General features: G+C 37.8%; 2 protein-coding genes across 2 annotated transcripts; one reads left to right on the top strand and one right to left on the bottom strand.

Annotated features, from left to right (window-relative positions):
• The first annotated feature begins 7,975 nt into the window (after positions 1 to 7,975).
• LOC107813351 (eukaryotic translation initiation factor 3 subunit D-like) lies at positions 7,976 to 12,457 on the top strand. Its single transcript, XM_016638609.2, has 2 exons — positions 7,976 to 9,796; positions 12,136 to 12,457. Exon 1 carries the CDS (start codon positions 8,064 to 8,066, stop codon positions 9,792 to 9,794), a length of 1,731 nt encoding a protein of 576 aa, XP_016494095.2. The 5' UTR covers positions 7,976 to 8,063; the 3' UTR covers positions 9,795 to 9,796; positions 12,136 to 12,457.
• Positions 12,458 to 12,822: 365 nt separating this feature from the next.
• Positions 12,823 to 16,418, bottom strand: LOC107813353 (uncharacterized). The gene is made up of 4 exons (XM_016638611.2): positions 15,817 to 16,418; positions 14,729 to 15,600; positions 14,242 to 14,504; positions 12,823 to 14,055 (listed from the first exon to the last, which is right to left on the bottom strand). Exons 1-4 carry the CDS (start codon positions 16,416 to 16,418, stop codon positions 12,823 to 12,825), a joined length of 2,970 nt encoding a protein of 989 aa, XP_016494097.2.
• Between the last annotated feature and the right edge of the window lie 288 nt (positions 16,419 to 16,706).

Here is a 16,706-nt window from a genome sequence, read left to right as displayed (position 1 = left end):
TTTGTACCGATCAGCGAGACTCTAATAAACCGGCTTGTGATTCATGACTCCTATGAACCTAGAGCTTTGATACCAATTTGTCACGACCCCATTTCACCCTCCGTGAACCATCGTGACGACGCCTAGTCTCTATGACTAGGTAAGCCTAAAATGCAGAAGATAAACCAATTTGCAGAAGAAAACAATTTAAAATAGAATAGAGCGATATAACATCGTTTAAAAGTATCGCTCGGCATACACAATATAAATCCTCAAAACTAATACATTTTCCCAAAACCCGGAAACCCATGAATCACAAGCTACGAATATAATAAAAATGCTCTAACTCCGGAATGTCTACATCAACGAAAAAGATAGAAGGGATGTCACTACAAGATAGAATGGAAAGGGGCTCCTTGGTCTACAGACGCAGCAGATATACATCGAAGTCTCTGGAGCGGTCGCCTCGCCTCAAGGGTGATAGGACTAAGTCGCAGTACCTGGATCTGCACATGAAAAACATGCGCAGAAAGAGTATGAGTACACCACAGTGGTACTTAGTAAGTGCTAAGCCTAACCTCGGTCGGGTAGTAACGAGGAAGGTCAGGGCCCTACTGAGATAAAATAAAAATTATAAGGTATGGAGGTATAAGATAAGCAATACAGTTGAAAGCTAACAATAAGAATTTAATACAGGAAAACAAGAAATTCAATAACTGAAACAGAGGCAAAACAATCACAAGGAAATAATCGGGGATCTCTCAGTATCCCGAGGATCTCTTAGTACCCTCAATATATGCCAGGGATCTCTTGGTATCCCGAAGATCTCTCGATATCCTCAATATGTGCTAGGGATCTCTTGGTATCCTCAATATACGTGCTAGGGATCTCTCGGTATCCCGCACCTTAGCTCAAATCATAAATACGTGCAGGGGTTCGCCCAGGATGTCATCCGGTAGTCCCAAAGTAAAACACGCAGCAACAACACATGGAATACTCATTTAAGCTCAATTTGCAACAGCACAAGGAATACTCATTTAAGCTCAATTTCGTACCAAGTAAATAGGTAACTCTAACCTAACATGCTTCACATAATACAATTAAGGCAGTTTAAGCAAATAAATAGTTAAGTCAATTACACATGTTTTTTCTAAGCTAACAACAGGTTTAAATTGCAAGTAAAATGAAACGGAAAAAGGAACACAATTGAAATTACTTAAAGAAAACCGGATTTTCAATAATTAGCTCAAGTACGTACTCGTCACCTCACGTACATGACATTTAATTATCAATATATCAAATTCTAAGGGGAAGGTTCCCCATACAAGGTTAGACAAGTCACTTACCTCGAACCAGCTCAAATCGATCCGAAACCACGCTCTTGCCACGAGTGCTTGGCTCCAAATGGCCCAAATCTACTCAATTCAATTTTATAATGTAAATAACACTTCAAGTAACTGATTCACAAAGAAATTCTAAGCTAATACGCAAAATTAGGTAAAATGACCAAAATGCCCCTCGGGACCACATCTCGGAATCAAGTAAAATTTACATTTCCAGAAACCTCACACTCTCACGAGTTCAGTCATACCAAAAGTACCAAAATCGGATCTTAAATGGTTCCTCAAATCATCACTCAAAGATCTCTAATTAATCAAGCCCTAACCCCCAATTTACCACTGATTTTCCTTAATTTTTCATGCTTAAATTGATAAAAAATCATTCTAGTAATGAGTTTAGGGACCAAAGACCTTACCCCAATGAACTCCTCTGAAAATCTCTCTTGAAAATGCTCCCCAAGGCTTCTTCCCGTTTGAAAAGAGGTGAAAAATGGCTAAATTTCGCGAAAACAAGTATTTATATGTTTCTACCCAGCGATTACCGCACTTGCGGTCAAGGGAGTGCACATGCGGTCCCGCACCAGCGGAAGAATGTATCGCAGGTGCGAAAAGTCACTTAACGGGCTGGGTCTGCATCTACGGTCGCTTGGCCGCACCTGCGGATCCTGGAGCTCTGGGCCAAACTCGCTTCTGAGGCCACATAGCCGCTTCTGCGGCGCCGCACCTGCGGTCCCACAGTCGCAGGTGCGGTTATGACAGAAAACCAGCAGCTGAAGCTACTACTCCAAACTCCAAAATCCTTCTGTCAACCATGCGAAATCATCCTGAGGCCCTCGGGACCTCAACCAAAGGCACCAACAAGTCTACTACCACTGTCCAAACTTTTACCAATCCTTAAGACACCTAAAACAACATCGAAACGACGAATCAATCACGGATTCAAGCCTAAGAACTCCAAAACTCTAAAAATACGCTTTCGATCAAAAAGTCTATCAAACCTCGTCCGAATGACCTGAAATTTTGCACACACGTCACATTCAACACTACGGAGCTGCTCCAACTTTCGGAATTCCATTCCGACCCTCGGATCAAAATCTCACTATTGAACCTGAAACTTCAAAATTCGACTTTCGACATTCCAAGCCTAAATTAGCTACGGATCTCCAAAACACAATCCGAATACGCCCCTAAGCCCGAAATCACCCAGTGGAGCTAACGGAGCCATCGAAATTCTATTCCCCTCCTCTTATCCTTCCTTTTTTCATAAGTCAAGGCCTTTAGACTAGCCCTCTGCTGGAAAGAGATTCTATAGCATCGAACTCGTTCAAAGAGCCCTTCTTTCTATTTTTTGTGACAGAGCCATCGGAATTCCATTCCGAGGCCGTCTTCACATTGTTCCGGCTTATGATCAACTTTTCAATACTTAAGCTCTCATTTAGGGACTAAGTGTCCCAAAACTCTTCGAAACTTGAAATCGAACATTCCGGCAAATCAAAATAGCAAAAATAAACACGGGGAAGGTAGTTAATAGGGGATCGGGGTGTAAATTCTTAAGACGATCGGCCGGGTCGTCACAGCTATGATTACATTACTAGGGTTGTCTAACGACTGTAAAAATAATGGATGCCTGGGGTTATCAATGTCCAGCATCGCCATTGTTGAGCTTCAAAACTTGTGAAAAAATAATTAACTGCTTTCAATTGAACAAAATTAATTTCTCCAAAATCAGAAAGTAAGAAGACGAATCTGAGATCTAATCGATCCACTCAAGCTCTGATACAATGTTAAATCTCACAATTGAAGCGTGAGAATGGAGCTTCTGAATGTATCGAAGAAGAAGAGAAAGGAGATTCTAGAAGGGACTCCAATTGTATTGCAAAAACTAATCAAATTATTTACAAGACTAAGTTATATATACTATATACTTGACTGATAATTAACTTAATCTCTTAGCCAACTAACATAACTAACTTGGCTAAGAGCGCACAACTGTCACTTAATATCCTTCTCACCCTCTAAGCTGTTAGACTCACAATTGTCACCAGTTGTTACTCTACTCATTTCAACAGTTATTGATTTTTGCTTCGCAGGAATCTTAATGTAGTTATCTGGGCTTTGCAGGAATTATTGTCACTGCCTGATCAATATTAAGAATCTCGATCGATTGATCGAATAATATCTCGCTTAATACATTTTGAGGCTTTAGTAGGTAATTATTTTTACCTAACATGCCAGATAACTTGAAATGACATGATCTTATTGGTCTAGGATTTGACCCGTCATTCCATATAATTGGAAGCACATGACATGGGCTTGGATATTATATAAGATGAAATAACATCCAAATGGACGTTCAACTAATATACTCGTTACGGGAAACTCAATTAGACGTTTTAATCCAATCAAAAGTGGACTTTTAAGTAATTTTATTTATTGGATTTAAATAGTTAGTTGATATTCAGATCAATTCTTGTATTTAGGAATTAACTCAAATATTATAGTCTCAATTCAATAATGTTTAAGTGTCTACCGAGTCATATATATAAGGTTCCATAATCCTACTATAAAAGAAAGAAGAAGGAAAACAAGCATGTTATGAAGTAAATGTCAAGCACTTCCATATTTGTACGTTCCAAAACAATGTGGACGATTCTCAAATCACTTACTGAGTACGACCTAAAAAAATATTTTCACCCATAAATTAATTGTGAAAATGTATATTAATCTAAGTTGGAATACTAATTAGTCGTTAAGATAAGGATTAATTAACTTTTATCTTGTCAAAACTACTGTCGCGTAATGAGACATCATTTATTCAATTCCCAGGCTGTAGTAGCCAGTAGGGAAGAGAATTGTGTGGGTTCTTTAAAAAATGAAAAGCTATAACCACTTATAGAGAAGTATTTGTGGTCCTAAAATGGGTTTTGTGGCTTGTACGACCTTCGTTTTGATAATCTCTTCGCTTTCACACATTCCTCTTTTGTGCATAATTGCCTTTGTTTAGTGATGTCTAATCCAATCATTTTTTGCAGAATGATATTTAGCATCATTATTGGCTTTAGAATTTAGATACATAATAATAATAATAATAATAATAATAATAATAATAATAATAATAATAATAATAATAATAATAATAATAATAATAATAATAATAATAATAATAATAATAATAATAATAATAATGTAAATGTTCTAGCTGTCTGCTGCTAGCTTACGACAAAAATAAAGACAACTTTTTGAACTTCATTATTGCCCTCAATGTGATTAACAAGATAATATAAAGTTGGATTAATAAAGATTTTAGTACCAAATTTATGCTTCATTGGCATAACCGAGTCCAATTCGACAAATTGTGAACAATTTAACAAAATAAATGAAAATAAAAATTTGAATCAAAGTTATGCCCCACGCAACAAAATTTGTGAACAAGGCAAGAATTGCCATTTAGAGATCAAGGCTTATAAATAATTTAATAAGATAGGTAGAGTGAAGGTTGTACCCAAATAATAAGAAGAATTAACTTAAATAGTCACTCACTCGATAGTTTAAACTAAAAATAGCCGATGAAGGTATAATATATGCATAATTTGTGTATTATATATGTATAAATGTATATAACCAGTATGTGTGTATGTGTATGACTACAAAAAGTAAACTATGAATATAACCGGCTATTGTGTAAAAAACCCATATTATTTGAAGAAAATAATATCACACCCGACAAAACTTGTGAAAGCATTTTTCATTCTTCGGGGTATGTAATATCGATGTTTACACAAATTCCTTAAACGATGGTGAGAAATCATACCGTTTATGCAAATCTCCTAGCATCTCCAATGCAGAAAAATACATCTATGTACTTTTTTAGAATCACTGCTTATATTTTGTCCCCGTTAATTTTTTTTTTTTTTTGTTGGTAAAATAGCTCCACTAGCATAATTTTAATGCCGTTGAGAGAATTTAAAGTATACGGCATGATTTCCTTTACAAAAATTAATGTGATAAATTTTGGTGATCATCATTTGAAAATTTATGGCGATTACTATATTTTTGCAAATTGCAATGATCACCCATTCGAAACTTTCCGGCGGTTGTCACATTTTTGTAAATCCTTATAATTATCATATAAACAATTTTAGCAATTATTATATTTTTTGGCAAATCCTGAAGATTACCATGTGAATTTTTTTGGCTTTTGCTATATTTTTGTGACAAATCTTGAGAATTACTATTTCAAAAAATTCGGACGATTATCAAGAGCGCTTACCAAAATTTTGATGAATAATATTTTACTAAGACTTGTCTTAATGAGGTCATAAAATCAATAGTTGCACCAAAATATCCTATTCTGCTATCCGCCTTACCTAATGATATCTCGTTTTGTAAAAATTGCATGAGGCACCCTGTTTGGTCGCCCACATTTAACATATACCTATATTTTTAAAATTATTTAACTTATACCCTAATTTTTACAAGTTTAGGCGTCTCCTTCTTTGCGCTCCACTCTTCCTCCTTTCTTTTCCTTTTCTTCTTCTCGTGATCACCAAGTATAATAGATGTTAAAATTAAGATATTTTGTAAAGTAAATCTGAACCTTATATCTAGTTTATTCTTCTGCCACAAAGATTATGTCCTCTGTAGCGTGTTCATCAGCAAATCTGAATTGGTACAACGAAAGTTTAATAGTTCTTATACTTTAACTGCTAACAACTGCATCAAATGTGGCTGCAGACCTACTGAGAGTTGCTTAATCAGTTGGATGGATTTGATCAGCTTGGAGAGGTTGTTGATCTTAGTTCAGCAAATATAAATAAAAACTTCAGCTCCTAGAATTCTAGTTCACCAAATACAAAACAAACTTCAGTCCTGAAGTTCATCACAAATATAACAAAGTTAAGTTAAAACATGCTGAAGTTTAGCAATATAGAACAAAACGTTAGCTAAAACATGCTGAAGTTCAACAAATAGAGAACAAAACTCCAGCTAGTAGAATGCTTAAGTTCAGCAATTACAAACAAAAACTTCAGCCAACACTAAGTTTACGTAAAAAACTTCAGCTAAAACATGCTAAAGTTTAACAATTACAAACAAAAACTTCAGCAAATAGAGAACAAAACCTCAACTATTAGAATGCTTAACTTTAGCAATTACATACAAAAACTTCAGCACACTTGGTTCAGCAACTTTTTTTACTTCAGGCCCGTCTACTAGAATGCTGAAGTTACATAAAAAAGTGAGTACGCTTGTAATTTTTTTTGCAAAGCAAGTACAAGTTAAAACCCGACTCCTCATTTTCAGGAGGAATGGCCCACAAATATGCAGCCCCATAAAGCAAAAGAGGCCCAGAATATTATAGAGCAAAATTTACAGGGAGGTCCCTGAATACTTGTATTGACAAGCTATCAACTATTAATTTGTCACTATCAACTTAAAATCAAGTAATCAACCAACTTGAATAGGTCATCCGTCTTCAAATTGCAAATTGAAAGGTGTTATTGGCAAACCAAATAATAAATTGAACAAAATTAGAAAGCAAAGCTAGATAATACAATTATCCAAAAAAAAAAAGTTAGCTACAAACTTTCTCCCTCATTTTGATCCAATTGGGCTACTACTACACCATCCTCATACCAAGATAGGTTCCTAGCCAAATTTTCCTAAAGATTAAGTTGATCTTTTTTTGCAATCCAAATCACCTTAATCTAGTTGTTTAAAATTTCCCAAATCTACATTGTTGCTGATTCATGTCTCAAAAAGAGATAAATTTTCTCTACTATTGTAACAGCTTGTTTGGATGGTTGTTACGCATCGTTTCATAATATATCGTATCGTACTGTATTGTATTGTACTGTATCGTTTGATAAATACAATGTTTGGATAGATAATATCGTTTGTCATTGTTTCATGATATCACGCACCAGCAATATGAAGAATAAACTTGCAATATTATAAAGAAAAATTATGATGCAAGGTAAAATTACTATATAAAAAGTAGCGTAAATGATAAAATAAAATAATTTAATAATTATAAAGGGTGAGATTGAGAGAAAAAGACAAGGTAACGACGCGACCACACCAAATCGGTCGTTACATAAAGTGGCACATTTCATCGTTATGTAACGACGGATTTACCGATACGATACAATAAAATTTAAGTAACAATCAAAACAAACATTGTATTTAAAGTAACAATACGATACGATACAATGAGTAACAATCATCCAAACAAGCTGTAAGGGATCGTCTGATTATCAAGATAAGAAAAATACTTCTATACAATATTTAGTATTATTTTATGCTAAATTTAGTTGGTATTTTGTAATCGATATAACCAGTACAAATATAATTTTATGCTACAATTTCAATATTATCTAACGATCGTCCAGATCCAACTATAATACCTTATATGTGGATAAAACCGATGAGTATAAAGTACCTAATATATCAGTATAACTTTGATTTCATCTTTGAATTTTTATTTAGGTTAATAACAATTGTAAAATTATAAAATTTTGTATAATATATACGATATATATTATTCTTAATTGAATAAACTAAATATTTGCTCACTATTTCAAGGGGCTATATGGAACTTTACTTATTCATTAGGGACCTGTCTTTAAAAGTTATATAAGCCTCTTTTAGAGCTAGGGTTTTATCATCGTCTTTATTCTTCTACTCTCTGCTTCAATTCTTCATACTCCTCACAAACCCGCCGGAAAGTTGATAACTTATTCAACAATGGTAGGTTTTGAACTCGGCTCCGTTCCATTCAATGCCGACGGATGGGGTCCACCAGATTCCTCCATCTCTGTACCAAACCAAATCTCTAACGCCCCATTCGCTCCTTTCTCCCGCTCCGACAAGCTTGGTCGTATTGCCGACTGGACTCGGTCTCTTTCAAACCGACCCGGATCCAACTCCAAGCAAAACGCTACTGATTCCGCCTTCGACTTCTCCGGCGACGATTCATTCGCTACCCTCGCCGCTGACGAAGACTCCTCTTTCCGCCTCGTCGACACTGCCGCCAAATCCCATCACCACGGGCAACACCGCCCGAAATTCAATCCTAGGTGGCGGTTCAACCCTCACCACAACCGCTCTCAGCTTCCCCAGCGCCGCGACGAGGAAGTCGAGGCCCGAAAACGCGAACAGGAGAAAGAAAGAGCTCGAAGGGACAGGCTGTACAATCTCAACCGTTCGGGAACAAACGCTGGACAGAGAAGAGAATCTGCTGTGTTCAAATCATCAGTTGATATTCAACCTGAATGGAATATGCTCGATCAGATCCCGTTTTCAACTTTCTCCAAGCTTTCCTTCTCCGTTCCGGAGCCTGAGGACTTGCTGATCTGCGGCAGCCTTGAGTTTTACGACCGGTCCTACGATCGGATTACTCCGAAGAATGAACGTCGTCTGGAGAGGTTTAAGAACAGGAATTTCTTCAAAGTTACTACTACGGATGATCCTGTTATCCGCCGTTTGGCTAATGAGGATAAAGCTACTGTTTTTGCAACGGATACGATTTTGTCTACTTTAATGTGTGCTCCTAGGTCTGTTTACTCGTGGGATATTGTAGTTCAGCGTGTTGGAAATAAGTTGTTTTTCGACAAGCGTGATGGGTCCCAGCTGGATTTGCTCTCTGTTCATGAAACTTCCCAAGAACCATTGCCTGATGTGAAGGATGACATTAATTCGGCTCATTCGTTGAGTGTTGAGGCTGCTTATATCAATCAGAATTTCTCGCAACAGGTTCTGATAAGAGATGGGAAGAAGTTGAATTATGATGAGCCTAACCCGTTTGCGACTGAAGGGGAAGAGGTGGCGTCCGTTGGTTACAGGTACAGGAGGTGGAAGTTGGATGATGATACCTTTTTGGTGGCACGATGTGAAGTGCAGAGTGTGGTGGAAGTGAACAATCAGAGATCATTCTTGACTCTGAATGCACTAAATGAGTTTGATCCTAAGTACTCTGGGGTTGATTGGAGGCAGAAGCTTGAGACGCAAAGGGGTGCTGTGTTAGCTACCGAGTTGAAGAATAACGCAAATAAGCTCGCGAAATGGACTGCACAAGCGTTGCTAGCTAATGCTGATATGATGAAGTTGGGTTATGTATCAAGAGTCCATCCTAGGGATCATTTTAACCATGTGATATTAGCTGTTGTTGGATATAAGCCTAAGGACTTTGCTGCACAAATCAATTTGAACACATCAAACATGTGGGGTATTGTGAAAAGTATTGTGGACTTGTGTATGAAGTTGAATGAAGGGAAATATGTGCTTGTTAAGGACCCAACCAAGCCACAGGTTAGGATTTATGAGGTCCCTCCAGATGCATTTGAGAACGACTATGTTGAGGAGCCATTGCCAGAAGACGAACAAGTTCAGCCTCCTACAGAGGATGCGCAAGGTGCTGAGGCAAATGGGGCTGCAAATGAAGTAGAGGACAAGGAGATTAGCACTGAAGCTGCATAAGGGTAATATGATACTGCACTAGGATAATGATTCTTCCTCTCAATATTAGTGTTCTGCCGTTGAGAATTATTGCTCTTAGATAGTGTGACTGTACTTTGCGTTCTTAATTATTTTCAGTTTTGCTATTCTTATACTATGATTGCTCTTGGATAATGTTGCTATTCTTATACTATGATTGCTCTTAGATAGTGTGACTGTACTTTGCGTTCTTAATTATTTTCAGTTTTGCTATTCTTATACTATGATTGCTCTTGGATAATGTTGTCTCTTTTGAAGAAGGTGGGGAAAAAGTTTATCAATACATATAGTTCAAAGTGGATTTTATCTTCACTCAATTTTCTCCTTAGAACCATTCGTTGTGCTAATAGCTGATCTGCTTCGAAACTTTGATGTTTGCCTTTTCCTTTAAATGAATTAGCCATGATGTGGCTGTGAAAACCGCTTTTCATTTATAACTTTAAAGCCACATAGTTGCCTTTGATGTTATGTGAACAGATGCTATTACCCATTTATTAGTATCTTAAGGATATATTCATACTCCACTTTCCTCCGAGAGCGTGAAGTCTCTTAAAAGGAGAAAACTGAATCATAAATTTAGGATAATAGAAGACATAATAAAATCTGGAACGATGAGAAAAATGAAAGTGAATTGAAACACCTTGGTGTCAAGGACACTGTAGGGGTGGGTCCTTACCGGAAAAAGGACACCTTATGTCAAGGACTCTTGTTTGCTTTCAACTACTACACTCCGTATATAAGAAAAAAAGTAAATCCTTAGTTACAGGACTTGACAAGAAATTGCCTTATAAAGATTTTACAAGACAAACCTATTTGCAATAAGATGAACTTAATACCTACACTGAGGGACTCTTAGCTATTTGTAGAGCATTGTGGCTGAGTGTATTTTCTAGTAAGTTGGTTGCAGTGGCCCTTGTAGGGATAGCAGCTTGGTTGTGGTCTTGCGTTCCGGGGCTGTGTGCTGCATCTGTGTGAACCGATGTACTGCCGATGCAGTGGAAACTTGATGTGCCTGTGTGTTGTGGGCCAGAAGTCAATTAGTTGTACAAATAGCTGTAGATGCGCTTGTCTGTTAGCACGGCCAAGGTTTGGAGGTTGTACATAACATAGGGTGCTTATACGCTTCTTTTAGTCCGCGGCGAGTTTCGACTAATGATTCATGGGATAAATATAAAATGCAGCCCACGAGTTTTATTATGCATGTGTTGTGCTTGGATTTTTGCAGTACCTATAGAAGCTGTACTGTGGTTGTTTGCCTTCATGCATATGCTGTATATTTGGACCCAACTAGGAGAGTATAGACAGAAGAGAATGTACTCCAACATATGCTAAAAGAGTAGCTTAATGCAAAGCTGATAATCATGCCCTTCTCGAAGCTAGTTATGGATTTTCTTGGATCTGCTTTTGGTAACCTGTTCGTGTAGGAGTCTTGTGGATCACTTCATCAATACTTAACCCCCCTCCCCTTTCCCTTCCTTACCTTAGGTTTCGTGGAATCTGTTTCTGAAAGTTGTTATTGCTTGAGCCAAGAGGCTACAAGGTCTGTACTATTGTTTGCCTGTGGCTTTGCGGACAACTTGGGGTGGTTTTGGTTTTGTATAGTTATCAAACTGCACGCAGTTCCCAGGTTTCTGGTTTTTGTGTCCGATTTGAATCATGAGTTATGAGTTGTTGCAAATTACGGGTGTATGTATCTTATTATTGTTGGTGTTTTAACTGTATGAATTCTCACTTTGACTCAACCATTCTTTCGAGGGTAAATTCTTGTTGCTACAATGTAATTTGGAATTTCTATAGAGTGCAGTGTTGTCAAAGGCACACTTAAGCCCGGAAGCAAGGCTCAAAACTTGTTGAGCGCTACGCCTCGCTTTGGGGGCACTTTAGTGTCGCATCAAGGCTTTAAGGCATACATTTTCTTGCCATTGAGTGTAATCCTGAAAAGGCGACACTAAACAATTGATATTTAATTTTATCGTAATTCTTTTTCAATTTTTTTATCTTTATATTTGTTATTCATGCTTACAATTATTGGTGTTGGACACTCTCTCTCTATATATATATAGCCTTTTTTCATTAAAGTCCATGTTTTATTTGTGCTTCGCGCTTAAAGCCCCAACGGATTTTAGAGCTTTTTTGCACTTGTCACCTTTGATAACACTGATAGAGTGATCTATAGAGTGACATTTCTTAAGTATATAGTAATGAGCTACTCTATTATATTCAAGATAAAGAAATTTCATAGAAATACTGTCAATTTTGTTGCCCTGATGACTTGCTACTATGTTCCAGTATGAAGATACTGATTGTTTTTCTTGCCATCCAGGTTGTCCGGGAATAAAGTGATACTGGTTGAAACCTCTTTTAGATCTTGAGCTTTCTCTTATCAACAGCTTTATGAGGTGACTGTGCTCTTGTGTCTTTCCAAACAGATTAGAAACAAGGCATCTTGTCGAGAGCTTTGTACCATCTTAACGAACTTGTTCGGCTTCCTTTCTCCCACCTACTGTAGTGGTTTTTTGATGATTATGGACCTTTGTCAAGGCTAATTTTGTGATAGGTTTCTCTTTTAGTTGGATGTTTTTAAGAAACGGCTTTTCATTATATATTTTTCTGTGGTGTAATACATCATTGACTTTTTAGCCCAATACAATACTTTTGAGAAACCATTCATAAGTTGAAAGAGCATGTGTTGGAAGTTCAGGAAAGGAGTTGAATACGTGGAGTCCCTCTAATCCAATTGGCTTCTCTGTAGCAGTGGTTGATGAAGAATCCATGCTCTTCGACTAACTCTTGAATTTCCTCTATGTACTTCTTGATTCTCCATGGCGGCTTCCATTCGCTATTAACACATTTTGTGAGCAACATGGAGTCTGTCTCTCCCAGAACAAGACTTGCTCCTCTGTTAACGCACCATTTTAGACCAAACAACATTGCATTTGCTTCTGCCATGTTACTTGTGCCCGGGCCTAGTGGGATAGAGTAGGCAAATAATGTATTTCCATAGCTATCTCTAATTATTCCCACCTCCACATTGACCCAATAGGCAACTTCCATCACTATTGAGCTTGATTCTTAGTGTCGGAGGCTTAATCCATTTGACGATGGTTATTGTTCTATGTTGAATGTTTGAGTCACATGCTTGGCATAGGCTGGGCCAGCAGTCTCCTAACCTTGCTCTTCCAAATTGGCTTCTCATTACCTGTACCATATTAATCAATATGTTAGTAGTTGATAAGTAAATGGAAGGTCTTACACCTTCATATTTGCCGTTACACCTGGATCTCCATATTTCCCAGCATATAAATGCAGGGATGATCCTAGTGATGTAGGCCTTAATAGGATTTGTGGTTTTGTGGTTCCACCAATTGAGCAAAGTCATCTTGAGGTTTATATTTCTATGGTCAATGCCAATAGGGCCAGCAAAGAATTGCCACACTTTTTTGGCATGGTCACCATGACAAAAGATATGATCAGCAGTTTCCAGTTCAGCTCGCATATTATCAATGTTACAACAATAACATTTAGGGACTAAGATGTAACCAAACCTAGTCACCCTCTGGTCAGTTGCGAGCTTGTCATGAACAGCTCTCCAAGTTAGAAAAGACATTTTGAATGGAATACTTTTATGCCATATTTTGCTATCCATATAGATTGGTTCTTTTCTCTGTCTAATATTGTTCCATGCGGAGCCAATCGAGAATTTTCCTGTATGTGATGGTGTCCAGATAGCTCTATCATCCTTAGATTCGTTAAGGATGATTTTCAGATCAATGGTTTTATTCTTTAATTCATCAGGAGGTTGTATCATAAGGTAGTCCCAGTCCCAGTCCCAGTCCCAGGACCCCTCTTTTAATACCTCTTTTAGTTTAGCATGGCCCAAACTAGCATTAGGTGTCATCAAGTGGTACAATGGTCCTAAATTAGACCAATTATCATACCAAAAGTATACATCACCTTTTCCAATATCCCAGAGAACTTTGGAATCAGAATTGATTTTAATTTCACATAAAGCTTTCCAATTGTGAGAGTGACCATTCTGCCACTGAGCCCTTGTGGGGTGGCTCCCTGTAAAGTATTTGGCCTCCATAAAATCACTCCAAAGAGAGCTGGAGGTCCTTGAGGACCACCACTGCTTAATGTTAAAAGCAAGACATATATCAGTGAGCTTTCTAAAATTACCCCCCCCCTTGGTCATAGGGATAACACTACTGCCAGGACACCCAGTGATGTTTGCCACCACTGTCTGTCATTTCCAGACCAAAGAAATCTAGCTATGTATTTCTCAATAAGATCAAGGGTTGGGAGGAGTTACAGCAGATAGGAGGTGAATGGGAAGGGCTAATAGGACATGCCTTATTAAGATAGCCCTTCCTCCACTGGACAGTAGCTTATTGTGCCACCATTATATCATGTTGACAATCCTGCTCACCATATCAGAGAAATAAGCAAGTTTCTTTTTCCCAGTAATGAGGGGGCACCCCAAGTACTTGATAGGAAATTGTTGATGATTCATCTCAGTAATGTTTTGAACTCTAGCAACAATATTATAGCTAGTATTTGTTGCCACAGCAAAACATCTTTTGTTTTTATTGATCAGTTGCCCTGAGATACTTTCATAGGCTTTCATTGTATCCATGACCCTTTCAAGAGGTCTCTGTCCCCCGTTACAGAAAATGATAATGATTGTGTCATCTGCAAAAGTAAGGTGATTTATTTGAGGACCATTGCCTCTCATAAAAAAATCCTTTATACCCAGGCTTATCATATAGCCTACTCAACATATGTGATAATAGTTCTGCACCTAGGACAAATAGAGAGGGAAGAGGGGGTCTCCTTGTCTCAGTCCTCTCTCTGATTTGAAGAAACCATGTCTTTCTCCATTTACAACCATTGAGTACCAATTGTTGGAGATATACCTGTGAATGAGTTCCACCCATATTTCAGAGAAACCCATTTTCCTCGAGGCCATACAAAGGAAGGGCCATGATACTCTATCGTAGCTTTAGTCATATCAAGTTTTATGACTACATTTCCTCCCCTGTTAGGTTTTTTTATGTCATTGATGTTCTCTCGTGCTAAAAGGATACTTTCAGTGATGGCTCTGCCCTTAACAAAACCACTTTGGTTTTTGGAAATGATCCGGGGTAAGATGTTAGCCAATCTAGCATTTAGAATCTTAGCAATTATTTTACTAGAGACATTGCACAAACTAATTGGTCTCAAGTCACTAAATTTCTGAGGATGATCCACTTTAGGAATCATAATAAGGCAAGTGTGAGTGTAAAACTTGGGGAGAATGGCACCTTTGAAAAATGCCATAACAGCTCTATGAAGGTCATTAGCAATGATGCTCCAAGATCTTTGATAGAAGCACCCACGAAGGCCATCAGGCCCAGGTGCACTGTCAGTGTCAATGGAGAAGACAATATTTTTGACCTCTTGAATGGTGGGAATACCAGTGAGATTGTCATTATCTTCCTCTGTTATGCATCTCTCAAGACAGTTCAGGGCATCATAGTAGTTATTATGATTCTCCCTCTCAAATAATTTCTTGTAGAATCTGACTGCAGCTTCAGCAATGGGTTCGTTACCCTCAATCCATTGCTCCTCTTGATCCATTATTTTCTTGATTGTAAGCCTTCTCCTTCTTTCTTTAATAGTGCTATGGAAGTATGCCGTGTTTGCATCCCCCTCTTCAATCCATTTAATTCTAGTTTTCTGCCTGAGGATTGATTCCTGAATCTTTAAGTATCTGGTGAATTCTGCTCTACATTTTGACAATTCTCTCCTATTTTCAGGAGAATTATCATTGACACAGTTATCCTCCAGAGTTCTCAGATGTTGCTCCAATCTTTTAGGTTATTCATGGATATCCCCAAAGGTCTGTCTAGACCAGATGCTCAGTGCTTTGCAAGTTTTTATTTTTATTTTTTTATCTTCTGGTGTAGGATGTAGAGTGGATTACCATGGATCTCTTCCTCCCAGCTACTCTGAACCAACAAACTGGTTATAGTCAGGATGGTCAGTCCAAAAGTTTAAGAACTTGAAGTATTTGATTGTGCTCGTGACTTCATTGTTCATCTTCACTAGCAAAGGAGCATGATCAGAACATGCCCTAGATAAGTGTGTAACAGAGGTAGCATTTAAGAGGTCTCTGTCTAGTCTCTTCCATATTGTAGTTGGTGGATCCCTATTGTCACACCAAGTGAAGTTAGAGCCACTATATCCTGCATCTTGAAGGCCACAATCATGTAAACATGTAAGAAAATCCAAGCTTTCCTCCATTCTATGACTTCTTCCTCCTTGTCTCTCTTCACTGGTTGTGATTACATTGAAGTCTCCAATGACTCCCCATGGGTCTTGTATGGTTTCAGCAATATCTGTTAGATCATCCCAAAGCTCTTTCCTGAGTTCCTCTGTGCATTTAGCATAGACCACTGAGAGAAATAATGGATGATCATTTGAATGAGTCAATTTGATGAGTACATGTTGTTCCGTATCTTGAATGATATCTACTTCTATCTCGTTGGTCCATAGGATCCAAATCTTGTTAGAGCAGTTAAAGATACCATTTTGCATCCCTAATCTTCTTTTGTATTTCTCCATCTTACTGCTATGCACCATAGGCTCTTGCAGGCAGATTAGAGACTGGTGTTTGAGCTCTTGAAGCCTTTCCAAGGACCCTTTAGATCCTATCCCCCTAATAATATTGTACTTATCATTGGAAATATTAAAGGTAGGATTTGTTTTGGTTATCCTGCGATTTATTTGTCAGATCATTTGTATGGTCTGAGCATTTGGAGGTGACAAATTGTTGTAGTAGATTATAGCCTCTTGGACTTGTTTCCATACTTGTACTTACCCCTCACCAATTCATCATGGCATGAGTTTCAT

This window comes from Nicotiana tabacum, chromosome 3, assembly GCF_000715075.1.
Source record: "Nicotiana tabacum cultivar K326 chromosome 3, ASM71507v2, whole genome shotgun sequence".
NCBI lineage: Eukaryota > Viridiplantae > Streptophyta > Magnoliopsida > Solanales > Solanaceae > Nicotiana > Nicotiana tabacum.
The sequence above is the reverse complement of the archived record's forward strand: the minus strand, read 5'-3'. Positions and strand labels throughout refer to the sequence as shown.

Coding starts and splice junctions, on each gene's coding strand:
- LOC107813351 (XM_016638609.2), top strand. CDS start 8,064: ATGGTAGGTTTTGAACTCGGCTCCGTTCCATTCAATGCCGACGGATGG.
- LOC107813353 (XM_016638611.2), bottom strand. CDS start 16,418: ATGGAGAAATACAAAAGAAGATTAGGGATGCAAAATGGTATCTTTAAC. Junction 15,601..15,816: donor GACCATCCTGACTATAACCA/GTTTGTTGGTTC, acceptor TCCTGAAAATAG/GAGAGAATTGTCAAAATGTA. Junction 14,505..14,728: donor TGGGTGGAACTCATTCACAG/GTATATCTCCAA, acceptor TTACTTTTGCAG/ATGACACAATCATTATCATT.